General features: G+C 41.4%; 1 protein-coding gene across 1 annotated transcript in view; it reads right to left on the minus strand.

The window, feature by feature from the left end:
• The window catches only part of pdzrn4 (PDZ domain containing ring finger 4), a 47390-nt gene that overhangs the window by 14690 nt on the left and 6275 nt on the right, over positions 1–26425 (minus strand). The window contains exons 2-3 of the mRNA XM_082510340.1: positions 2389–2654; positions 1503–1605 (exon numbers count right to left, since the gene is read on the minus strand). Of these exons, the coding sequence (XP_082366466.1) occupies positions 1503–1605; positions 2389–2654 (369 nt within the window). The remainder of the gene's footprint in view (positions 1–1502; positions 1606–2388; positions 2655–26425) is intronic.

The following is a 26425-nucleotide window of genomic DNA, read 5'->3' on the forward strand; positions in this document are numbered from 1 at the left end:
TGGTGTCCTCTGTTCTCCTACATCAATGGAAAATAAGTTTTATCTGTTCTTATTAAAATAACATCATTAGCTAAATGAGGTTTTTATTCCACAGGTATTGTGCAATGTCTGTCTTTAGGTACAGATAGAGTTTTGATGCGTACTGAAGGACTTTTATTGGAAAGTCAGTTGCAGAAACAAGAAAGAAATAGCAGAAAGCAAAGGATGTAAACTGGAAATGCCATTGGTCGTGATCAAATATCAGATTTTGGTATTTTAATTTATGAATTTTAAACTGCTGGTGCCAGGAGAAAACTTTAAGAATGCAGAAATATGTGCCGTTATGTGAAAAGGTTTCACAGGACTCTCTGCATTACTGTAAAAAACTAAGGACAACCCAATAATCCAAGAGCTTGTAGAACCAGAAATATCTTGAAGTAATCATTTTCTGTCTGATTTTATCAGTCTTTCACTTTGTTGTGGAGGAACTCTGGCCCACTATTCTTTATAGCACTGCTTCGGTTCATTAAGGTTTGCAGACGTGTTTATGCACTGTTCTGTAAGGTCCATACACAGTATTTCAGTCAGGTTGATCTCTGGACGGAGCCATTGCAACACCTTGATTCATTTCTTTTTCAGCTATTCTCTCGTAGGTCTGCTGTTGGGATTATTGCCCTGTTGCAGTACCAAGTTTTAGACAGACAGCCTCACATTTGATTCCAGAATAAGAATATTTTGGCATACAGTGTAGTTCATGGTCAACTCAATGACAGCAAAGTGCCCATGTCCTGTGGCTGCAAAACAAACCCAAATCATTACCACTTTGATATCATATGTTTAAAGTGCATTGTTTCAGAGGTCTGTAGTAGTAAAGAACCTGGCTTACTTACCCACCTAATTCCTATGGAAGAAGTACATGTGTACTTGTATAGCAGGATTGGCCACTTGTGTAAATAAATCTACATGTCTGAGTTCACAGCAGTTTTTTTTAAGCTAATTTTGTCAACTTTGCTACAGTTTTTGCTATTAAGTTAAACAATTACTTTATTGCACTGCAAGGTGGCAACTGCTTTCATTTTGTTATAACTGAATTCAGTGTTGTACACAAACACTCATAATGGAAATTTGAGCTTGTAAAAGCAAATGTTAGGGCTGTGTTATTGCTAGTGCTATGGACTCCTAGAATTGTAGCGTAAAATTAAAACCTAACCTAAACAGTCTAGCCTAGCTAGCTGCCAGATTATCTCATTATAGGTTGTCCATCCAGATCATTTCATAGCATATATTATCCCCATGTTTGTTTGTCTAAAGGATGCAAGGTTTTCTTTATCTTATTGTTCCACTAAGTTCTTTTCATTTGTAAATTTGGTGTAGGTTCAAACAAAAAGGTGATTTTGTTTTCTTTTAGCAAAGACGTTTGTGTATGCGAGGTGCGAGGAAGAGGTCCCTAACGGTGGCTGGTTAGAAAAAATGTAACACATACTCTTAAGAGTGATCACTGAAAAGATGATGCAAGACTGTACCTCATACTCATACTCTACGATCCTCTCCACATCTGCTGTGGTGTTAGACAGGTACTCTGGACATTCATAAAACTCATGTTCCATAGTGTGGATTGAGTGACAGCTAGAAAGAAGAAAAAGTAGAATGTTAAAGATCATTAAAATATGTGCTGGTTATCTCTTTGCTTCATGGCAGTTTATTTCAGTTTAGTCAGATCATTAAATAGACAGACGTTGTTCAAATCCATGTAGCGATATTGCAGACACCACACAAGGGCTGTATAATTTCATATAAAGGACAGCTATGTTGCCAGCTATTGTAAGTTATTATTTTATATCACATTTCTTAATAATGATTCTCATTTCACCACAAAACTCCAAACAAGCAATTTGGTAATCAACTATTGCCCTCATAAAGCCATGACCTCTGCAAAATTGTCACAATGTAACAGCCTCTCTGTAATCACTGACCACGACTAGCATATTCGTAGTTTTATGGGACAAAGTGATTTCATTTGTTGCCAAGCCAAGCCCTGTAAACAGCCACAGAATGGATGTAGCATCAAAATGCCTGCTCTATCAGCCCATTGGCTTTTAATCGCCCAGCAAAAGGTCCCATTACAGAAAATGGATGTAGCACACCGAAGCAATTATTACATGCGGGTTTGGCTCTGCATAATGATATCAGAGTACTTAGCGTTCCAGGGGGTTTCCAAACCATGATACGGCTGCTTAATAGCTACTAGGAAATGAAAGAAAACGGCGTTGAAACCTCCGGTAAGCTTCAGATTCATTTGGGCCAGGAAGAGTATAATTCCCTAGTTGTGGTTAAAAACATTTAGAGGAAGGATCTCCATCCTGTGTAACATTAACACTCATTTACCTTTACGTAAATGCTTGCCCTCACCTGTCAGACAGCAGGAAGGGACAAATGTCAGGGACTGGTGGGGTAGCAGGCCGAAGCTTGGCCAGTGCCATAATATGTTCAAAGGTGATGTCTGTTTGCGTGCACACATCGACCACACACACGTCCTGCGGCGAGCTGGTGCCGTTTTGTACGACAGCCGCCGCGGCTCTGGTGGGGGTACGTCGGAGAACCTGGACAACGATAGGGTCTCGCCTGATGGCCTCCACCACTGCTTCATCATGTTCGACCTTGGCCAAACCATTTACCTGGGGGGAAACAGAAAGCAAATAGTTTCAGGAAGTGAGTCTTGCAATGTGTCACTGTGAGAAAGCAAAGGAAACAAGCCTTGTATTTAAGATCCCAGTGTTTTTTTGTTAATCCAGGATGCATCTGACAGCCATCCACGCTCTTTTCAGGAGCAACTGGTTCCACATTCACACCTGGAAATCTCAGTGCAGCTATAACTCTCCACAGTTAAGCACTAATAGCTTCCAATGAAGCAACTACCACATTAGTTAAGTGCTTTTATAAAGGGCACTTTGCCTGTAATTCTTGATGCCGAGAGCACCTTACATATAGCACTCTCCTGTTTTGTTTTTTTTTAACAACGCAGCACACTTTTCCCAGCAGGTTCAAACATTTTAACTGTTGACCAGTTATTCAAAAATGTGCTAACCTTTCAACTGGTAGTAAATCCACAGAGACTGTACTAGAAAATACAGAGAATGCTTTTGAGAATACTCCCTAAGCATGCTTTAATGAGCAGTTTTGCCTCATGTTCTTCTGCAAATCAGTCTAACTCAGATGCATTATTTACTCTGAATCCCAACCATTAGGCCCATTAGATGCAGATGCAGAATAATAATAATGATTTAGGGAAATGAGCAAAGTGGAGTGAGTAGACTTCACCCCACTGGAAGCACCAGTTTTAGCAAGTAGCACTTACTTAAATCGCAAGATCAGAAAATGTTGAGCCACAGGAGAAGCAACTGAGAACAGATATGCTGGTAAAAATTCATTACCAAAGTGTCGTGATTCCTACCCTATGGGTGGACATGTTTGTGCTTTAACTTGGAGTGTAAACAGTGTAAAGATCTCCTTTAAAGATAAACCAAAGCATGAACCAATCTGTGGATCTGGAGAATTGTTATAAGCCTAAATAAATGAAACACAGAAACAACGTATGGTCCTCCAGTTGATCCAGTCAAGTCACTACAGTTTCTGTATATTCTTATGTACCTATTTCTTTAATGAGCTCAATGTCACCTTAACACTTTTACAGAATTGACCTACAGAATTTTGACCTGTGCTGACATTTAGCATTGGTCAAACAACCGACCCTCTGGGAAGTGCTCATTAGCAGCAAAATCTGTGTTTTGTACAACTGGTTTTTGCTATTATGTTGCACTCATATGTGACATTTGTTGCTGTTTTTAGGACTAACACAAGTTCATCATTACACACCAAATCCTGGCAACTACACCTTTGAAATCAAAACCTGTAACTGAAAAGTCCCAGTTTACTCTGTTTATGCTCATCCTAAAGAACGTGTCGAGAAAGTTTCATCACATATTTAAGTTCTAATGAGGTCCAGATGGGCACATTAATCTCCAATCAGTAGGAATGCTCTGTAAGGCCAAAACTGTTTGTTCGGGTACACCTGCCGGCGTGTTTACCTGCTGTTGTTCCTCTATTCAACCTGACTATTGAGGAGGTAAATGGGCGAGATTAATAGCCAGCAGATGTGACAAAGACCGGGGATAATGACTCAGAACGTGTAGGTTTTACGTGCATGTGTGTTTGTCTGCAAGTGCTTGTGAATTGCGCATTTTGAAGATCATATGCATTAAATCTATGGCTTTTGGGATAATTAAGCCACAAATGAGGAGATAAAGAGATGCAGACAAGTTCGAAAAATGTTTTAAAGCTTTGAGACAATTAAGATGTGGACTGTGGAGACATTTTCTGAGTCACAAAGTAAATTTATGTATTTCTTTTTCTTGCGTGTTTGCAGCTCCCTGCTGTTGATGCGTTTTTAACTTGTGAATTTAATTAAGTCACAGCATCTACCTTTCTATCTGTATGTGTGTGGGGGTGTGAATAAGCATATATGGGAGCAGTGCATCCATAAGCACTAGGTGTATTAAGACATATATATAGGCGTGCAGATTCCATCAATATGAAGAAGTAATTCCATTTTGATGACAAGATCCCTTTCTCATTACTGAAGCATGCTCCTGTGACCAAGGTGACAAAGAGACAATATTACAGCATTGCATCATCTATATGACCCGCAGAAGCTCCAAGAGGGTGTTAAAAATAGCATCAGTTCAAGGGGGCCCATGGGGACAGCTGTAATGAACCAACAATCTAAGCAGAGCCTTCATATACTTCTGAAGTTAAAGGTTATCATTGCCAATAAAAAGCATTCCCAGTAGACTTAAACTAAAGCTTCTTTTCTGTCCAAACATTCTTCCCGAAAGGTCGAGGTCCAAAGCGGTCTGCTACACCTGGAGTGGAATGAATTTTGTATACTGTAGTTCATGTTGTGTTTCTTTAGGTGTTCAGCGAGCGTAGTGTTGGCAATAAGACGATCAGTAAGTCGAATAAGTATCAAAAGCCTACTGTTTGACCGTTTTATAGTTGTACTTAAGGTTTACCATTTTCCAAACTTCATTTTATGAATAGAAAAAATAAAGTTTCAAAACTTAAAATTGAATTAAAATAACATATCAAGATATCTGTATATCTAATTTCTAATATAATATCTAAATTATTTATTTAAAGGGAGCTTAACAGTGCCAAACAAATTCTATAGAGTAGCAGATGCTGCTACTGCTGCTAATTCTGCAATAGTTAGGTAATTAGTAAGATATCTTTAATATGTACTTTTTATATAAAGTATGCTTGAAATTATCTGTTGTCTGTAGCTATAACAAACTGATGTCTTAACACATTACAGCATCAATACAGATTTTTGAGTAATTGTAATTAGTAAAGAAAATGTAGCTTATCTTATCTTTAGCTAGTGCTGTCTTCCCAGATAGGTTGGACCAGCAGATACGTCTCGCTATCAATGGGTCCCCTTTTGTCTCCAGAACTGTCTTAATTCTTGATGACATAGATTCAGCAAAGTGCAAGAAACCAATTGAGCTTTGTGACATGGCATATGGTCCTGCTAAAAGCAGTCATCAGGAGAGCTACACTTTGACCTCAAAGGAATGGACCTGGTTAGCAACAATACTAAGGTATGGTGTGGTGCCTAAAAATACGTCTAGTTGGTACTAAGGGGTCTAAAGTATACCAAGAAAATATCCGCCACATCATTACACCACCAGTAGCAGCCTGAAACGCCCATAAAAGGCAAGATGAATCCATGCTTTAATGTTGTTTACACTAAATTCTGATGCTAACATCCAAATCAAGAATCATCAGAACAGGCAACATTTTTCTATTTTCTGTTTTTGTCCAAGTTTCCTGTTTTTAGCTGATAAGGGTGGCACCCAATGTGGAGTTCTGCTGTTTTAGGCGTAGGCATGATGATCTTTTGCGTGGTTATTTAAATAACTGTTACCTTCCTATCAGCTGAAAGTAGTCTGGCCATTCTTCTCTAACACCAACAAGGCATTTTCTCCCTTCCTGTCTTCCTTCAATCACCCTCAATCAGTCACGGCACATGGCCCGAGCCTGGTTTTGCTGTAAGTTTCTTCTTTTTAAAAGGAGGTTTTTCCTTCCCGCTGTCACCAAGTGCTTGCTCATTTGGGGTTTTTCTCTCATGTTATTGTAGTTTTTACCTTACATTACAAAGTGCCTTTTCAGTTGTTATGATTTGATGCTAATTAACAAAAACTGAATTGAATTGAATATCAGTGTTATCCTAGACTTACTTTAGTCCAAGTAAGCTGTCCCTTTCTTTGTCAAGTCTGAAATGTTAAAATTTGCTTTGATATTTTACTTTAATGACTAGAAAGAATTTGGTACTATCAAGCCTCACTTCCAAGCTCTCTGTAATATTTTGCTGCCTTTGATGCAGGCATTTCACACACCATTGCCTATGAAGGGTTACTAGTGGACCATGATGAAGAAATGATTGTTATATGTCTTGAGAGCGGGCTGAAAGTAGCACAGCATCTGGCCTAAAGCATTTAATATTCTCTATATGTCTGGTCACCTTTTAAAAGTGTCAAAAGGTTTTATCAGTTAGCCACTAAGATGGTTAAATGTTGTTTCCTCTTTTGAAATCCAATAGGAGATAAGAAAAGCCAAGCGATAACAGCAAATGTTTCTATGGGTGAGCTTGCGTCTAGCTGTACTTTTGAATGGTTGTGTTTGCTGCACAGAGATAAGATGGAAAGCACTCAGCCTCACAGCTAAATCTGACAGATATGGTGTCATTGTGAGCAAATGGAAGCCAACACACAGAGAAGGCATGCACACACACAATTCCAGCATTACATTAGCTCCAGACAGACTTTAAACAGCACTACGATATGGCTGCTGCAAGCACGTTTGACTGAATAATACCAGCATCTTCTACTGAATAAGTTCACAATGGGCCACGAAACAATAAGCTCCTGAACAGAACCCCCCTCCATTTATTCAACCCTGACCTCATCTGCCCCTGAAGAGATGCAAGCTCAACACCAGCAGTATTTTCTTTTTCTTTCTTTTGCTTTGTTTTGTTTTGTTTTTTTGATCAGATCATAATCGCAATTTTTGTGAACCTAAGCTGAATGCATGCAAGACTGCTTTTACATTCATGGAAATTGTTATATTGTGATGAATAAGGAAACGCAGGTGGTGTGCCCTGGTAATCTGCCAAATCTCATTTCTCTTTCTTCTTTTGTTGTATTGAGATGATTCGAGAGGGCCCACTGTCAAATGTCTCATTTCAATAATAAAAGTCAATAATAAAACACATGCAATATCTCCTAGTGCTGCAGAAGCAAAGAAGCTCATGGTTTCATACATTTGAGTGACAGGCTGTTCAACTGGTGAGCTATATGCTCGGCCAACTGAATAAGATGTGATGCATGTATGACAAGCAGCCAGGGAAAACTAGGAGAACAAATCTGAGTGGGATTAAATAAAGCTTTATTTGAATCAGCCTTTCTAAAGCCTTGATTTATATTATCATCTAAAGGTTTACATTATATAGACTTGTTTCACAAAGCCTCAGATACATAGATTGGCTACATCCATTTTTTATAAACAACCTTAGACCACTTACTGGTTTCGCTATTTTAATCTGTTGAAATCAGATGTTACAAGCGCATTTTACTGAGAAACTCGGCATCCCTGCACGCTCGTACAGCTTTTCAGTCAAGTCCACTGCTTATGCACCCTAACCCTTTTAATCCAATTTTATTTATGTAGGGCCAAATCAAAATGACAGTAACCTCAAAGCACTTTATATTTTGAAGACCAACAATCTGGGGATGAACTGTCACTTGTGGGAAAGTAGGATGGAAAAAACCCATTTAAACAGGAAGAAACGTCTGTCAGAACCAGGCTCGGAAGGGGCAGCCATTTGCTGCAACTGGTTGGGATTGAATGGTTAATGAATTGAAAAAGAAATTCCATGCTGTATTAAATAAGATCTCGTTCAAGAAGAGTTTACTAAGCACATGGAGCTTTTTCCAGTCAAGCCACATCCATCTTTTATATACAGGCTATGGTTAGTTATCCCTGTAAAGCCTGAACCATGAAATAATTGCCTGTAAATTCAAATTTTGGGAAGCTGGTATCTTTACTTTAATTTAATTGCAATCATAATTAATGATTGTAGCAATACATGTGTCTGTATGCATACATCGGATTTTTCAGGAATAGAAAAATTCACATAAATAATGTAGAGGACTCAAAAATGTATGTATGAGATATGATACACTTGGAGGTTTAGCCTGGAAGTGAACCTGTTAACAGTTAACTGCATTTAGCTGTAGAATTTGTAAACTGCTTCAGGTTTTAATTTGGTTAAACTAGAACACAATTCTTACAATGATTAATATCAGTTTAAAAATGGAGATTATGATTTGCTGTTCACGATTCTCCTTGACAGACATGGTTAATACAACACTGCTTTCTTGCCTGACTATAAGACATACTATCTTCTCTCAAATTCAAAACCAATCGCAAGCGATCTTTTGTTGATCAAGTGATCTTCAGTTTTTTCAAAGCGTGAGTGCCTTTTTATGTGATATGAAAAACCAAGCAGTTGAGCTTTAAATGGTCAAGTTTAGTTTCCTTGAAACTTTTAAAGTGCCCTGAAGTAAGAAAAGAAAAAACACAGCATGCAAAAGCTGCCACTTTAAAGCCATTAGAGAATCTGTATAGCTTTTAGACGTGACAGAGCGGCTTAAGTTCAAATGCACCCCGGTCACAGCCAACTTCAAGCCGAGTGCGATGACTCTCTGAAGTAGATGAGTTTTACTGCGATTATTTTTAACCTATTTTTAATTAGAGAATATTGTCTGAGCACGTAGCTCTTTTGTTAGCAAAATAAATGTAAGAGAGGAAGTCCCTGTGCGTTTGTGTGTCTGTCCTTCACCATGCACTGTTCATGCAATCTACTTCACACTTGGTAAGTGTGCTGGCGAGGGTGAAGGCGTTTGGATGAGTGGTCCTCATATTTTGGCTCCAAGGTATTTTCTGTTTCTCTGTCACAGCAGGAATTTTTTCAGTGATCTTAGCCTTTGTGGTCAGGTAATGAAAGCAGGCTCACACTTTCTCACTGAGTGACTGCAGAGTGTGTTAAAGTCAAACTTATCACCCAACTATCAACTGTTCCACCATCTTTATTATCATCAATTCAGTCTAAGCAACTAACAAAAGGAAACTTTATGTTTGATTGTTTAGAAATGGCAAGCATGTTTTTAATGGCTTACTCCTATCAACTCAGGCCAATTGTTTTGGCTTGTGACCAACTGTAGCAGCTGGGGATGCGCTCAAGGGCACCTTAACATGCTTATAGTCACCTTAATAGCTGTCCATGGAGAGATGAATGTGTATTGTTGCACTGATCCAAACCAGAAACAATTCAGGTTTGAAACATTTAGAGCACGGCCTTTTTTCAGAAGGAGAAGCTCAGGATAAATCAGATTCTTTAAAAAAAACTTACTTACTTTGTTTATTGTCCCGGTGCTTTTTTTTTTTTTTTTTTTTTTTAGATGGGCTTGTTCGTCTTTTCCAATCAGAAACTGTTCACTATGCATTGTACCGCTCTGCTGTTTTACATTTCTGTATCACACCAATTAATCAAAGTGACAAGGTATTTAATGAGAGGCAATTAGAGTGTTAACCAAAATGCAAATCAGACGGGGAGGCAGACCGGGAAGGGGGCGGGGGGCATTTTGTGTGTGTGTGTGTGATAAGCTAAGAGTTCACTAAATGCTTTTATTAGGACCCTTACTTGTCGAACTGAGTCAAGCAATTCCCACTTGGACTTGTCTGCACCTGCGATCGCATCCGTGTCCTGTGAGTGTGCGTTCAAGTTGTTACAAGTGTCCTTCAGTGATTTTTTTTTTCTATGTCGGCTCCTGCATAACAGGCGAAAACAACCAATTAGTTCTGCTCGAGGAAGATGGCATGACAACATGAAAAACAGATTAAAAAGCTGCTGTGGGGACGGATGTTAAGTAGCTCGCTCAGGTCACTCCCTTCCACATCACAGTGCCTGTGCGCTGAAGATTAGACTGTGTTTCCTCAAGGAAACACTCTTCACAACGCTGGCTTGTTGCTGCTGGAGCTTAGCCTCACAGGGAGCAAATGGTGGAAATGTTGCTACAGCGGAGTGTCCTTTAAATGGTCTGAAACTAAAGAAGTTGGCGTTTTCCGTGTGTCTCTGTTTAATGATAATCGCTGAAAGTAACAGGCTGTTTTTTTGTCCTTCAACTACTTATCCTGCACTGAAAACCCTTCAACGTGGGTCATGGTCACCTCTCAAGTGTGCTTAAACAAGATGTCGTTTTCTGCTCTGAAGATATGCTGTCATGTTTGTTTGGACAGTTAAAAGACAGTTTCTTATTTTTCCTTTTCTGTTCCAAGTTTTTCTTTCTTTTTTAAATGCATTGATTAGCATTTTTAAACATTAAGAAGCCAGTAAGGATCAAAACTCAGCACATATCTGAGTTTGTAGACTTCACAAACTGTGGTAATATTTATTTTGTGAAAAACTATACAATCTAGGAATCCTTCAACCATATCTTGATGACTTAACCTTTGATTACAATCTGTTGTGGACACTGGCAAGGACAACTGGAGACATGAAGGATGTTGTAGTTAATCCTGGTGTATATCTGCTGCCTGGGGCACTTGCACAGTTGTAAGGGTATAATGTAAAGTCTCCGCAGACAAGTCTGCACACTCAGAAAAACTGATGGGCACAGGGATGTCTGCACAGACCTTCCCTCTCACAAATTTACATCACTTGGAGCCATGTGGATCTTAGTGCGCTTGGAAAGTGTTGGTAATGGTTTGCAGGTGTAGCCTGGCTAGCTCAGTCGATAGAGCATGAGACTCTTAATCTCCGGGTCGTGGGTTCGATCCCCACGTTGGGGGAAGCTGTTTTAAGTACAGAAGATAGAGTTTGGTCCATCTTTCCCTTGTAATCTCAAAAAAACCATTTAGTTCACTGCTGCGAATTCTTTACGTAACTTCCTCAGAGATTCTCCAAAGTATTCTTTTTCTGATGGTTTTGTTTTTGCATTTCCACCTTCTCTTGACAGGATCTTTTTCTGCTCTAAAGTCTGCTCCAATAAGATTGGTTAATTCAGCTCAGTTGACAAACAGAAACCAAGAATCTTAAGCTACATCCAAACTGGAAGCATTTCACAGTGATGTGGTGACCATAGGAAGTGAATGACATTCTGCGAAGCGTAATTTAAGGTTCCGTAAATGTGTCCGCTCCCGTATACATTTTCATTTGGCCATTGAGCAGAGTGGGGTTTTCACCAAGTACACCTCCCATATGCATCTGCTGAATGCTGATTGGTTGATAAATGGGCAAGTATAGGACAAGGAGCATGAGTGGAGTTCACTGGGAACGGGGAGAAGCATCAAAACAAACAGTAAATAAATATGGCACAAAAAGCAGAGACATGAGCTGCAGTCTACACTTTTCTTCGTTTTTTCTGTAGCAAAAATTCTGTCTCCCTCCCTTCAACGCCAGCTGATCATGGCTGCCCCTCCCTGAGCCTGGTTCTGTTGGAGGTTTCTTCCTGTTAAAAGGGAGTTTTTCCTTCCCACTGTCGCTAAGTGCTTGCTCATAGGGGGTCATATGATTGGAGTTTTCTCTGTAGGTAGAGTGCGTTTCCTGCTGAACAGACAAATTAGGCTTTAAGGCAACTATAGGCAAAAAAGCGCAGGCAACAGGAAGTGGGCGGGGCTTAAGATAAACTTTTCTCTACTTCCAGGTGATCGACTGACGTGACTACCAATGATTGTGAAGAATAGCATATGACCTTGTAGTAAACACATTAGAAGGTTACCTTGGCAACTGAAACATAGACTGTCCGCAAGCTACAAGCCGTCAACTTCAAAGAGAAGAGGAAATCGCTTCCAGTGTGTTAGTAGCTTTATCCTCGCATACAGATTTTACATATACAGATACATTTTGAAGGATAGGGTGTTACCTTTTTCAAATATGCATCTCATCAGTGCACGCTAAATTAGTTTTTAAGGGTGTTGAATACCTTTGTGATTTACTGTCATTTAGAGAGGATTTCAAGTTTAATGCTGCTCACAAAAAAAAAACAAAAAAATAACAGGGTCACAAATCTGTCAACATGAGCATTAGCGGACATCTTTTTACAGCCCCACTGTCACGAATAGCACTTGACCACTGACGAGCAGCTATGGAGGATGAATATAAAGAAATAGTTCAGAAAATCCACTTACAAAAGGATTGTGTTTATATCATATTCAGCTTTAAGAAAAAAATCCTACAAACTTTTGTCATCAGTCGTCTCGTACACAATTTGTATGGTACTCTATATTCTTTTGATTGTACTTGTTGATGGTTTCACACAATTTCTCCCTACTGTTAATACAATACTGACAGCAGTTGTTTGCTTCTGTTTTATTTATAATGGCTGATATGATATAATCAGTACTTTTATTTGTTAAATTCTTTTCAGTGGACTGATTTTCTTTATCTTGTAGTCTAGGTATTTTTCCCGTCTTTTTGTCGACATATAACCCATTTCAATTTGATTTAAAAGGTTAAAAATAGATTCTATATAGCCGAAGTTGCTATAAACAGATGCCGCATATCTCTGTGTTTCTGTTTTTGTTCTTTTTTCGAGTATTTCAAGGGTTTTCTCCTCTCTCGCTCCACACGTCTATCTTTTCCTACCCCGGTGTACCAACACCAGCAGTAAAACATGCACGCAGACATCAGAGAGTGTTGACTTGTGACTGTCATCCCAAGCAGCAGTTTTCTGATGTAAGTGGGGGGAAATCAGAGGTTATCATCTGTCAGGGAATGCATTAAGAACCATCTCATTTCCTGCTCTTTGTACCACTTCTATATGCAAGACGGGCTTCCTTTCAATTAGGCTTCATGAATACAGATCCTTCTTACTGGTTCAGCCTTAGAATGAAACATGATTTGCCTTATTTTGTGCGTTTTGGGGGAAAAAAATATTTTATTCATAAGACAGAGTGTGAGCTACAGTTTCAAAAAACAGCCTCCTGCTGTATCATCCCTGAGACAATCCAAGCTATTTCAGCTTCAATTAAAAGATACTTTCATTCAGTTTCTACCTGATGATTAAAAAAAGCTAGTGGCAAGAGTCAAGAGGTTTGCTTCTTATTCAGCACCTACTCTAACCTGGCAGTTTGCTTTATTTTCTCTCATAAAATGACTAATGCCTTCTAGATGGTGGGCTCATACATCATGGCAGGGCCAATGTGTCTGTGTTTAACTAATAGGCTCTGTGTCCTCAAGCAGCCAGGGATGGCACGGGTTATTACAAACTGCATCAACAAGACATTCATTACCCTCAACATCCTAGCAACCAAATCACAATTACCACGATCCAAGAGTGAGCATCCAACCCCACTGCCACGCTCCTATTCCCCGCACACCATGTCGCCAATGCATAAATTAGCCTCCTTTTGTCACACTGGGGGGTTGCCGGGTTGAGAATTAGCTCTGTTTGTTTTGCTCGTGATGAGATGGGATGCGCTGATGATGGATGACTGCAAAACTTCTTTACTGACAAATCAATAAATGCGGTGTGAATCCTTTTCACTCGTGTATCTGTACATATGAATGTGTCTGGGTGCCTGGAGAATAAGTGAATAGTTTCATGTGTGCATTTCACGCGTGTGTGTTTATAGCAGATAGCTGTTCTGACTGGCTAATGTACTCGGGGCTGCACTGTAGCAGGACTCTATTGTTGCTCTGAGTCCTCCCCACAGCCATTAGATCGCCATTAATCTCTCATCTGCCATTAAAACAACAGCCAGCGAGCCGAGCTTAACAATAGAGCGCCCCTTCCTCCAGCCCCTTGATACGTACTAGCAATGAGTTTGAATTAGGCTCTCGGGGTCACCGATTAGACCCTAATAATTCATCCAGACGGTTGAGTTCACAAAGAGGTTACATGTAACACTTCTGTATGAGAAAATGTAACAACACTCCTGTATGTGCATAATTTTGAAATTTAGAAAAGGTTGAGTCTGGATTTCACTTAGTTACTAAATACCATGCAAACCCAGCCACATTTTGAAGATTTTGAAGGAAACGAGGAAGATCACAGAAAAGGTTTGTGGATGTAGTGAAGGAGGACAAGCAGAGGGGTTGGTGAGACAAAACAAGATGCAGGGGCTAGGGTGAGATGCTGGCAGATGATCTGCTGGAGCAACCCATGAAAGAAGCAGCTGGAAAGAAGAAGATGGCCTCGTTTTCTTGCACAATTTTATCCTTGAAAGCCCTTTTCAAATAGCAAAACAAGTCATCAGATTACAGCATTTCTACTTTAATATTTATGGCATTAATCATAAACCAGGCAAATCATTTCTCCTAAACCAATGTCGACTCATTTCTTCTATAAACTGAACAATAACCACTGTTTTTGTTATGATTCTCACTTTTACTAGGGAAACTAGTAAATATTAAGTCTTCTAAGTATTATGAGTGTTATTATTTTTTTTTAAGGATTAAAGGATGTAATGTATAGTATTCAAAAAATGATGTGGGATAAGAAATAATTAGAACTTGTCCAGCCTCATACCTTTAAGTGTGGCCACGTTCCATTCGAGGACCCTTTTGTTTTTATTGTCTTGTGTGTACTCAACCCCATAGCTATGGGTTAGCCATACAGAAACATTGTTAGGGTTTTAACAGGTTCAAGGAACTGACACCATATTCATTATCAGCTAAGAGACACAGAGAAATCCAAGGCTGACTGTGACATCTGTCGGAAATTAGCCTCTTGTTGAACTGAAGCAAGTAGTGACAAACATCTACCCAACTAACATAGATTTTTCTGCAGGATTTTGCAGAAGAAAATATCAACATCATTTGTTAATTGATTGGCGATTAACAACAAGATATTTAATATTTGTTTTGCCATGACGTTTGTGATGTATGTATGTTTAAATAAAATATGAGATGTTCAGGAAGTAGGCATCATTACTGAAGCAGACTTGCTGTGAGTCTTAGTTATTCACATGGGCAAAAATGTGGTTGAAGGCAAAAAAAAAAAAAAAAGCCCAAAAAGAAGGAAGCTGGATGCAGAGGGCATAATTAGCAAAAGTGTTAAAGCTTGGGAAGTAAAAACATTTTACTGGGGAGCAGTAAAAATCAAAGATTTATGTGCTGCTTTTTGCATAAAATTAAGTCTTTTTCTTTCCTCTAAAGAAGCCTAGAGTGTGAACTTAACATTTTCCCTCCTCCTACCGAATTTTAGCCTATTTCATTTTAAAGTGATGCATGTTTATGCACACTGGAAGCACCTAACACATTAGCATTATTCATCACATGAAGCTCGCTCGGTCCGCCCTTTGGTGGGGAAGAAAAACGACTTCACACTTCACTAGCTGTGAGCGGGCGAGAAGAGCTCCTTCCAGCAATGAAAAATACTTCCATCCAAAAGCATGGCTGGTTAGTTAAGTGAGAGACGCACTGTGGTGCAATTTACCCCTCATTCGACCCAGCTTAATCAAGGCTTAAACTGTATTCACCATTTCAGGCAGTAGAGTGTACGTCTGCAATATGACTGAGTGAATATCTAATCACGTTTGCCACCAACATAATATAAGGCGGATGATGATTAGTGGCCGGGGCTGTGCCGAATTTCAAACTGACTCGCTAAATCAGATCATTGTTTCTCAAAATGTGTTGCATATCTGATTCATATGAGTTTCTAAATAACAAGGCAGTGAAGCATGTTGTAACAATGATGGCTCACTGAGTAAGAACACATTCGCTCATCTTTTTGCTCCATGTTGTTTATCTCTCCTCACAAGAACGGCTACAGCACAGGTCATGCCTTAAACGATCTATGACCTGGCCTGAAAAGGGCTTGCTGTAGCTGTGTGAAATATTATATTTGTTTCAAAGGTACAAAAGCAGTTGTTTGAACAATGCAGCTCTTGGCACAAACTGGGTTGCTTTGTGTTATTTTTCCTACAGAGAGTGAAAAATGTTTTTTAAGGCCGCTCTCCCCAACAAGGGGTCTGTTGTGAAAGCTGTTATTACTTATAGGGTTGCTTTCTAGTATCCTGCATGAAGAAGTGCATCCACAACATGAGCCTTGATCATCAGCTTTAGAGGAGCTGAACTAAACACACTGGAAACACAGTTCCTTTAACCTAATGCTAAAATTCATGCATATGTTGTCTCTAAGTGGTTAAACGGTGGCTAATGCTCGGATGAAATTAAGCACTAGGACAGCCTCTATCATGATGAGCGTCCTGGTGTAAAAATCCAAAATTGATGCCTTCCTTCTCCAGCACGCTGGATTTGAACCTTTGGTGGCCTATTTCCGGCCTGTGGCCCATACGTTTGACACCCCTGGTGTAGTTTGTGGACCTATACAGTACTGTGAAAAAAGCTTGACTCACCTTTCACTTTCTTGTATTTTTTCCTTTCAAAAAGAACAATTTTATTGGAATTTTTAAACTGGTCTTTCATTGACTTCAGCTTTTTCACTGATTTTCAGTCCAGTCCTTGTACTTGACCATTTTCAAAAGGCTTTTTGTTTGTTAAGCCACTTAATGCTGATCTATGAATAAGAGATGAATTAGTGTTGTGTCTATAATGAACAACTTAACAAAAAAAAACAACCCAGTTTTCTGTGTATCTTTAGATCTTTAGACACCTTGTCATTAGAAGCCTGCTGCAAAAACACCAGTTGTTCACATTTCTTTTGTTAAATCTATAAAAAATGCTAACGCTAACACAGTTTGACAGCGTAAAATAGTATTTCTGTACCAGCAAGGTGCCAAAGAGCTATTAGCTATTAGCATGCATATTTCGACATGCTGTGTACTTAAAAAAAATTAGAAAACACTGTGATGCTACATTTCTCCAAGGGGTAGTGGGGAACTTGTCAATATTGATGGAATTAGGAAGATAAGTACCATCAGACTACAATTCACCATGTCATACCACCTGGAAAGCATCTGATTCATGAAGGCTTCAGTTTCCAGCATGACAGTGATCTCAATGCAATAAAAGCATCATGGATAGAAAAGCACACAATGCAACTCACTTTCAGGGTGGATGTAGTAAGGAGGTAGAACAGATCATCTGCAATTTGCAAGGCTGGTGGTTCAATTCCTGCCTGCTCCAGTTTGCATGCCAAATATACTCGGGTGGTGAACACTAACCCCAAGTTTCTCCTCAATGCATCCATTGGAGTGTAAAACTTATGAAGCACTGAATAAAATGCTCGTGTAAATGAGGCATTTTGTATAAAGCATTTTGAGGGCTCAGGAAGAGTAGAAAGGTGCTATATATAAAAACCAGCGTTTATCATTTACCATTTATCAATCATAGATTCATTTGAAGAAGACAGCTGCCTAAGAGAACTCGGGCTGTGTTGAAGAAACGAGGTGGTCATACCAAATATTGACTTTCAAATTTATTAGAACTGTTTAAATTTTGTTTTGGCCTTATATAATGTATCTTCATTTTTCCTGGTGTATTTCCTATGTACAACTATATCCCACCCCCTCAAGTACAATATGAAGAAATGAGGGGTGGCTCAAGACTTTTCCACAGTGCTGTATTTTTCCAAAAATAATCAACATCTTTTCAAAGATCTTGGTAACATCCTTTTACAAGACAGTCTCTACTTAAGTTTATTTACTCTCAATGACAATAAAAACAAGCTTTCAACTGATTAAGACCAAGTGATACGCATGCGCCAACCAGCGTGCAGCCTGTTACAGTCGCTCCTGCTTTTCTCTTAGTTTAGCTCTTTTTTCTTACGTATTCTTTTTTTTTTCTGACTTGTATTTTCCTCCGTTTTCTATCTCTTACTCAATCATGTGGATTGAGAGAGTTTTTGTTCTTCTGGTGGCCGTGGAACTGTTACTTTTATCATGGAACGGGACCGCGGCACATCTCCTACACGCACGGACTGTTTACTCCAGAGATCAGCTGATCGCCCTGATGCCGGCCGGCTCGCTGGCCAGGCCCGCAGAAGTGCCCGCAGAAGTACCAGCTGAAATTTGGAGGAAAACACATCGGGGATGCAGAGGTCAAGGACAGAAGAGAAGAAAAAAGGTGACGGTGAGACAGCGGAGGCTCGAAGCGAGGAGGAGGTTTAAACCGTGTCTGCCGTCTATCGTGATGGGAAATGTGCGATCGTTGGCAAGTAAAATCGACGAGCTCTCAGCACTGGTACGGAGTCAGAGGGAATACCGAGAGTGTAGCCTGATGTGTTTCACCGAATCATGGCTGCACCAGGTCATTCCCGATGAGAATGCTTCCGTGGAAGGCTTCCACACTGTTCGGGCGGACAGGGACAGCATCGCTAGCGGTAAGCGTAAAGGAGGTGGGCTTGCTGTTTTAGTTAACAACCGGTGGTGTAACCCTGCCAACATAACAATCAAAGAAAGGATTTGTTGCCCGGACACTGAACTGTGTGCTGTTGGACTCAGGCCGTATTATTTACCCAGGGAATTCTCTCACGTCATCTTGGTGGCTGTTTATGTTCCCCCCTCTGCTAACCCCACAGCTGCATGTGACACTATCCACTCTGCCATAGCTCGGCTACAGACTCAGCACCCGAGTGCCTTTATTGTGATCTCGGGTGACTTCAACCATGTATCACTGGACAATACACTACCAACATTCAAACAATATGTGGACTGTCCCACCAGGGGAGAGAAAACTTTAGACTTACTGTATGCTAACGTCAAGGATGCATACAGCTCCTCCTCCCTCCCCCCTCTTGGTAGGTCAGATCATAACCTGATTCACCTCACCCCCCGCTATGTGCCAATTGTGAGGAGGGAACCTGTGACCACCAGGACTGTTAGGAGGTGGTCAGAGGAGGCAATAGCGGAACTACAGGGCTGTTTCGAGGTGACCGACTGGGAAACACTCTGTGAGCCTCACGCCGAGGACATCAATGGGCTTACTGAGTGTATCACAGACTACATAACTTTCTGCACCGACTCCATTGTTCCAGCTCAGACTGTTCATTGTTACCCAAATAACAAGCCGTGGGTGACTAAGGACATCAAAGCCCTCCTCAACAACAAGAAGAGGGCTTTCAGAGGGGGCAACAAAGAGGAGGTGAGGAAGGTCCAGGTGTTACTAAAGGACAAGATCAGAGAGGCTAAGGACAATTACAGGAGGAAGCTGGAGTGGAAACTCCAGCAGAACAGCATGAGAGAGGTGTGGAGGGGCATGAAGACCATCACTGGATTCAGGCCAACCAACAGCAGGGGAGCTGAGGGAGGTGAGAATAGAGCCGACGAGTTGAATCTGTTTTTCAATAGATTCGACACCACAGTGTCTGCTCCCACCCCCACAACCTCACCTGCAGTCAGCCTGGAATCCAGAGCCACACCACTGTGCCAGCCTCTCTCTTCACATGTTGCCTCCTGTGAGATTCCTGACACCCCTCCCCCACCCATCACCTTCACTCAATACCAGGTTGAGATGCAAATGAGGAGACTTCACTCAGGCAAGTCTGCTGGACCAGACGGAGTGAGTCCCCTTGTCCTCAAGGCCTGTGCCCCCCAGCTGTGTGGAGTCTTTCATAAACTGTTTATGCTGAGTCTGAGTCTGCAGAGGGTCCCGGTGATGTGGAAGACATCATGCCTCGTCCCTGTACCAAAGACGCCTCGTCCCAGTGGCCCCCAGGATTACAGGCCCGTGGCACTGACCTCCCACATCATGAAGACCCTGGAAAGGCTCATCCTGGACCAGCTGCGACCCATAGTAAGACCACATCTGGATCCCCTTCAGTTCGCTTATCAGCCTCGTCTCGGAACAGAGGACGCCATCATCTACCTGCTCAATCGTGTCTACACCCATCTGGACCAGCCGGCGAGCACTGTGAGGGTCATGTTTTTTGACTTTTCCAGTGCTTTCAACACCATCAGGCCGACCCTCCTGGGTGATAAGTTAGCAGCGATGCAGGTGGATGCTTCTCTGGTGTCCTGGATTGTTGATTACCTGACAGGAAGACCACAATATGTACGTCTCCCACAGTGTGTGTCTGACAAGGTGATTAGCAACACAGGGGCACCACAGGGGACTGTCCTCTCCCCCTTCCTCTTCACCCTCTACACCACAGACTTCAGCCACTGCACAGAGACCTGCCATCTTCAGAAGTTTTCTGATGACTCTGCAGTGGTTGGATGCATCAGCAGGGATGATGAGACAGAGTACCGGGCTGTGGTCGACTCCTTTGTCACGTGGTGTGAGCAGAATCATCTGCAGCTCAACGTGGCAAAGACCAAGGAACTGATCGTGGACTTCAGGAAGACCAGGAAACACTTGACCCCTGTTTCAATCCAGGGGGTCAGTGTTGACATTGTGGAGGACTATAAATACCTTGGAGTACACATTGACAATAAACTGGACTGGGCTAAAAACACCACAGCACTTTACAGGAAGGGCCAGAGTCGTCTCTATTTTTTGAGGCGACTGAGGTCCTTCAACATCTGCCAGAAAATGCTGAGGATTTTCTATGAGTCTGTGGTGGCCAGTGCGATCCTCTATGCTGTTGCATGCTGGGGGAGCAGGCTGAGGGTCGCAGATGCCAACAGACTTAATAAACTGATCCGTAAGGCCAGCAATGTTGTGGGGATGGAGCTGGACTCCCTCAAGGTGGTGTCGGAGAGGCGGATGCTGTCCAAGATAAAGACAATGTTGGATAACACCTCCCACCCACTCCATGACATGTTGGTCAGTCACAGGAGCTCGTTCAGTGAGAGACTGAGATTACCGAAAAGCACCACTGAACGACACAGGAAATCATTCCTGCCTGTGGCCATCTCCCTGTACAACGCATCCACTTAACACACTGTTTGCTGCTACAACTACACATGTTTCTTTTCCAAATATTTATTTATAAGTGACTTATGTATGTATGTATATATATGTATATATTGTACTATTCTTAGTTAGCGTATTGTCTGTCTTGTCTTAATGTTGGTTTAAAATGGAGCACTGTAACAAAAAATAATTTCCCCCAGGGATCAATAAAGTATTCTGATTCTGATTCTGATTCTGAAAGATCCGGAGTTAACAGTCAAGTGGGCTTTGGGTGCCTAGTCATGCCTAGCTATCACAGTTTCTACAGGTACAAGTTTCTGTTTCATATCACTGGACGTCTTGGGAAAAAGGTCATGTTTTCACACTGATTTGGTGTTAGGGTGAAGCTTGGAATAAGGTTGGGGTTAGACACAGCTGGGGTTGTTGAGGTTAAGCTAAGACGCTAGGGAATACATTACACTGATCAGTGCCCTCACAAAGATAGACACACACCAGTGTGGCAGTTTTATCAAATAGGGATTCCTGTCTCTTCACAAATTTTCCAAAAGAAGGATTTCTAGTCTTACGCTTATCAAAGTCCAGACCATAAACGCGGGCGGGTGTGTAAACATACGTATAAGTCTTTTTTTACTTTGGGCATTTGTTAATTTTTCATGAAGACACTTGCAAGCACAGAGAAACGTCAGATCGTAACATCCTCAGGTTTCTATCTGTCATTGCAATAACAGCAGATGTAGTGAACTGTTTTTCACTTTTTTCACAAGCCTTTAACTGTACAGAGAGTTGGTTTGTATTACAGCACAAAAGCTGGTGAGACTGGTTGACACGCATTCCCTAATCACAACAAGCACCTCTTAATATATATTCGCACAAACAAACAACAACAACAACAACAACAGCAGAGCTTCAGCCACTCTGCCATCCAGAGGGCATTTCCCATCTCAGCATAAGGCTTATGGTTACACCCCCCCACTATGCAGATGGTTTAGTGTTATTCTATCTGTAACTGGACTCGATGCCAGGCTCTGAGTGGGCCTAATGACTCCTAAACCCGAGTTGGTTAAGTGGGAATTCAACACCATCTCCCAGCTGTAACCTAATCTCCCTCTAGACCACCTGGACCTTGGATACACCCCGTGGGTTCAAAACGCACTTGACTGTGAAACAATAACAGTCCATTTGCATTTTTAAGCACACCGCTAACAGCGTCTTCGAGACACATGCAGACACCATGCTGCCAAGCAGACGACACGGAGGCCGTGAAAGAAAAACATTGCAGTGGATATTATGATCCCGCAAACTTGAGAAATTCCCGGCAATGAAATTAAAGGGAAAAAAGAGGATGTTTGACTATTAAAAGTATGACTTAAATTTGGTCTCAGATGAGAATCACACCTTCTCTGCCAATGAACTTCTCCAAAGACCGAGAGAGATTTTACACTAACATGGAGGTTGTGAGGTTTTTATGTCTCAGAAGTTGTGTTTCAGTGCCCCCCCTTGCTGTGACAGCCGAGTGTCTGGAGGAGTATTTTCTGCATATTTCACGCGTATGTGTGCATTTTTCGCAGCAGTGTGTAGGAGCAAACGCCTGCAACATATCCATAACAGCTCCAGATGGTTCGTCATAACATCTGTCTAACCTGACAAAACATAGCCTGCAGCGTGTGGCCATAAGGTGTATTATTGGGTTATTCTGGCACAAGGTTGACTTCAGACTGTATAACAGTCATTGGCTGACAGCACACACACACACACACACACACACACACACACACACACACACACTGAGACTAGACAAAATTACTGGCTCTCTGTGCCACACGTGAATGACAGGCTGCCTCTGTGTCTTCCACTGCTATCTTCTTCCTTCCAGGGTCTACAGAAAATCCATGCCACCTCCGACGGTGGGGTTATGCCAGAGTGTATTAATGAGTCGGATAGAAAGACAGCGACAAACAGGCAAAAAGACAGACAGGAGCAGCCAAACGGAACGGACTTGAAACAGTGTCTGGTGACTGATAAGTGATGGGGGGAGGACGAGGGTGACACTTTGTGTTTTGGAGAGGGCGAGGTTAACAAGGGAAAAAATCAGGAGAATTTGGAGACTTATTGATGGACAACTCACATTTCCTTGCTTTCAATTGCCTCATTCTCTCTCATGCTGGCTTTCCCCTTCCAATTTTACCTCCACCTCACCCTTTTTTCCCTCTATCTTGTCCAGGCCACTTGGCTGATCAGTGAGTATGGTAATCAGGGAAAGGCTGATAACAACTGATAAGTCCTCTTGTCAGATGCTGAGGGCTTGAATGACATTTTTACACAGTCGTGAAAATGGAGGGGAACAAACGCAGTAAAGCTGGTGAATGGATGGCCTCTGCGATTCTGCTTGTGTGATACGCAAATAGGCATATCTACCTCCGTGCTGTGTAGTTGGGTGTACGCGCGTCATGTGTGCGTTCTTTGCCTCGTCTGGAGGGGCTGCAGGGGGAGGGAGGCGAGGAGTGTCACTCTGCCCACAGAAAGGGCTTTCATCCTGGGCTTATCAGAGCCAACACAGGGGGAGATTGTTGGCCGGTGGTGCGAAACGACAACTCTTACTGCCCCCGCAACCTCCCCCACCACACACACTGGACCTGTCTTCCCCTGACTTTGTGACTCCCCCTCAGACACAAACACAGGGACAAAAGCATGTTTGCTCACAGATGCACAAAGAAAGAAAAAGGAACATTAAATGCGCTTATGCTTCAGTCCACCACAATCTGCTAAGCTTCACACACAGACACACATACTTGTATTTATTATCAAAGATATCCCACCTATTTCATTTGTTTCTCGTGCGACACAAGGACGCTGTTTACTGTATTAAACTGGCACTGAATGATCGCCCGTTTCCTGTTTCCACTTTTGGCCGGCGACCAGAAGACGTGCTACCCACAGCGCCAGCGACGAGGCCATATGCACCTCTAAATCATGTGGTATTATCACCATGCTGTGCACCAATGAGCAACTATAACCATGATGGAAGACACCAGATGATCTGTCTTTAGCAGCAGAGTTCATTTCCATAATACTAGATTAACGTGTTTTTTTGTTTGTTTTTTTGGAAATACAAGGCATGCTAATTAATTTGACAGATCATAAAAGCTGTCAATCCTGCAGGTACACACTGATTCAGCACAGAGACCTCTCTTTTTCTGACTACACACAGCAAGTGCACATAACTGTGCATGTGTGTGTGTGTTTGAGAGAGAGAAAGACTTGTCAAGTGGAATTACAGTCACAGGTGGAAAGGTCAAACTCAGTGACCCACACAGTCAGACAGACAACTTGTTGGGCCCAAAAAATGCAAGAAAAAAAATGGAAAGGTCAGTTCAGCCGATACTTTCCTGCGAAAGCTCGAAATCCCATCAAGGAGACAGATATAGACAAAAGAAGCATGTGTGTTGTGCTCCTCTGATAAGGAAACTGTTTTCTTCCTCTGGGACTCATTTATTGGCCCAAACACATCAATAAAAGTTGAAGCCTGGCAGCAGAAGATTACATTCATCACCGATGCCACCTTTTAGTAAATCCCAGACCTCTATGTTATGTGTATTCCACCTAGTGCAACTTCATTGATCATGTTCACCTATGAACATCGCTACACTGGTTGAGAAGAAGCTCCGACCTCGCAGGCAACACCGGCGGGATGAAGTCACGGTTGAGGTCGGATTTGGCCATATGGAGGTGACGGCTGTGTGGGTCTGACCACACCCTCGCTTGCTCTGTGGCACTCGCTGGATACCATAGGTGGTGGCAGGAGGAAAGGGGTGAATATGTAGCCCCCTTCATGCTGTCTAACAGGCTGGACATGAGGCACAGCATCTGTCTCTGGAGGGTGTGCCTGCAAAAAAGGCTGCCCTAGTTAAAAAATAGGGGAAATGGACAAATGTAACTTCAAGGTGCTATAACCGAGACGATGAAGTGCGATAACAAGGGTGTGAACGGTATGGAAGCCTCACATACTGTACTGCTTCTCTCTGTTGTTAAAAGGCTTTTCTGAATGACTATTTACTGCTCAGTGGCATCATCTGTTTTTCTAGCTTATTTATTATACCAGTGCTCAGCAAACATTTAGGTTCCCAAAAGAAAAAAAGTGCCAATATCTGTGATTCTACATCACTGCCTGACTGGACTTTCTAGTATTATTTTTAGTAGTAGTTCTTTTTATCAGTTCAGGCAAAAGAAAACAAAGAAAACATCTTGCTCACTGTGTACTGGACTTGTGCTTGTGACCTTTAATATTCAGAATTTTACCTAAGGCTCCTTTTACATAAGCCCACTGGTACCAGTTACCAACTAGTAATTACTGGTTACTGGAAAAAATGAGTATTCCCCGACTGGTTGTCTGATTACAACCATCTCATGACCTCATGAGTTGTCAGTCAGAGATGTGTTATATGAGAAAATACATTTTGCTTTGTTTATTACAATAATATGAACAATATTTCTTGCTTTGTAAAAGTGGGTTTGTCTGGATCACTCTTTGAAGCAAAGTGACCTTCTGACTACGTTTGTTGCAGGCTTGCTTTTGCACCACAGAACCTTCAGTTCAGGGGTGTTTGCTGGGTGTAATTATTTTAAATGAAGGCACTCATGCAGAGTAACTGCCCCATGTTATTTTACAGGTTCAAGAGTGCAGTATCAATAAAGGAAAAACAATGGCATGCACAGTTCACAAAATAGCATCTAATCTACAAGACTGTTTTTTCTTTGTTTTTAACTAATCCAAACCGCACTTTAACTATACTTAGCTGTTTTAACTGTAATTTTAATTAACCTTTACTATTTTCTTGCCAGAATGCACTCTTATAGATTTTCTTGTTTAGTGGCAAATAGAAATACACGTGTATCAGCCATTAGAATGGTAAATGGTAAATGGCCTGCATTTGTATAGCGCTTTACTCAGTCTCTAAGGACCTCATAGCGCTTTACACTACATTCAGTCATTCACCCATTCACACACACATTCACACACTGGCAATGGCAAGCTACATTGTAGCCACAGCTGCCCTGGGGCGCACTGACAGAAGTTAAGTGTCTCATTACACTGGACTGAAATAAAATAATGGGCTGAATGTTCTTCATTGAATGAAATCACAGGTGACTTTTTGAGTTTTGTATCCTGCTCATGTCTGTACGTCATCTCTGTGTGCAAATACAATTGAAAACAATACAAACTACTTGGTTTGTGCTTTACAGTTCAAAAAAGGCTCAAAATGTAAACACGCAGACAGGCATGTTGAGAAAATAAAAGGAGTCTTTAGTAGGGCCTGATCAAGAATCCAGGAAAACACAAAAGCTGGGATAAGGTACGGCAAAATCCAAAATGAAAACAAAAAGTAAGCACAAAGAACAGTGACAAACAGTGAGATCAACAAAGCCAGGCAAGGAAAAAGGCAGGAACACCAGGCAAGCTGACAAAGGCCGGAGGAAGACGTGAGGCTATAAATACACACAAGGAAGACTGAGTGATAAAAATACAGGTGGAAATTAGGGTGGAATACACAATCACAGGGTGGGACA

This window comes from Aulonocara stuartgranti, assembly GCF_965226115.1.
Source record: "Aulonocara stuartgranti genome assembly, chromosome: 17".
Classification (NCBI taxonomy): Eukaryota; Metazoa; Chordata; class Actinopteri; order Cichliformes; family Cichlidae; genus Aulonocara; species Aulonocara stuartgranti.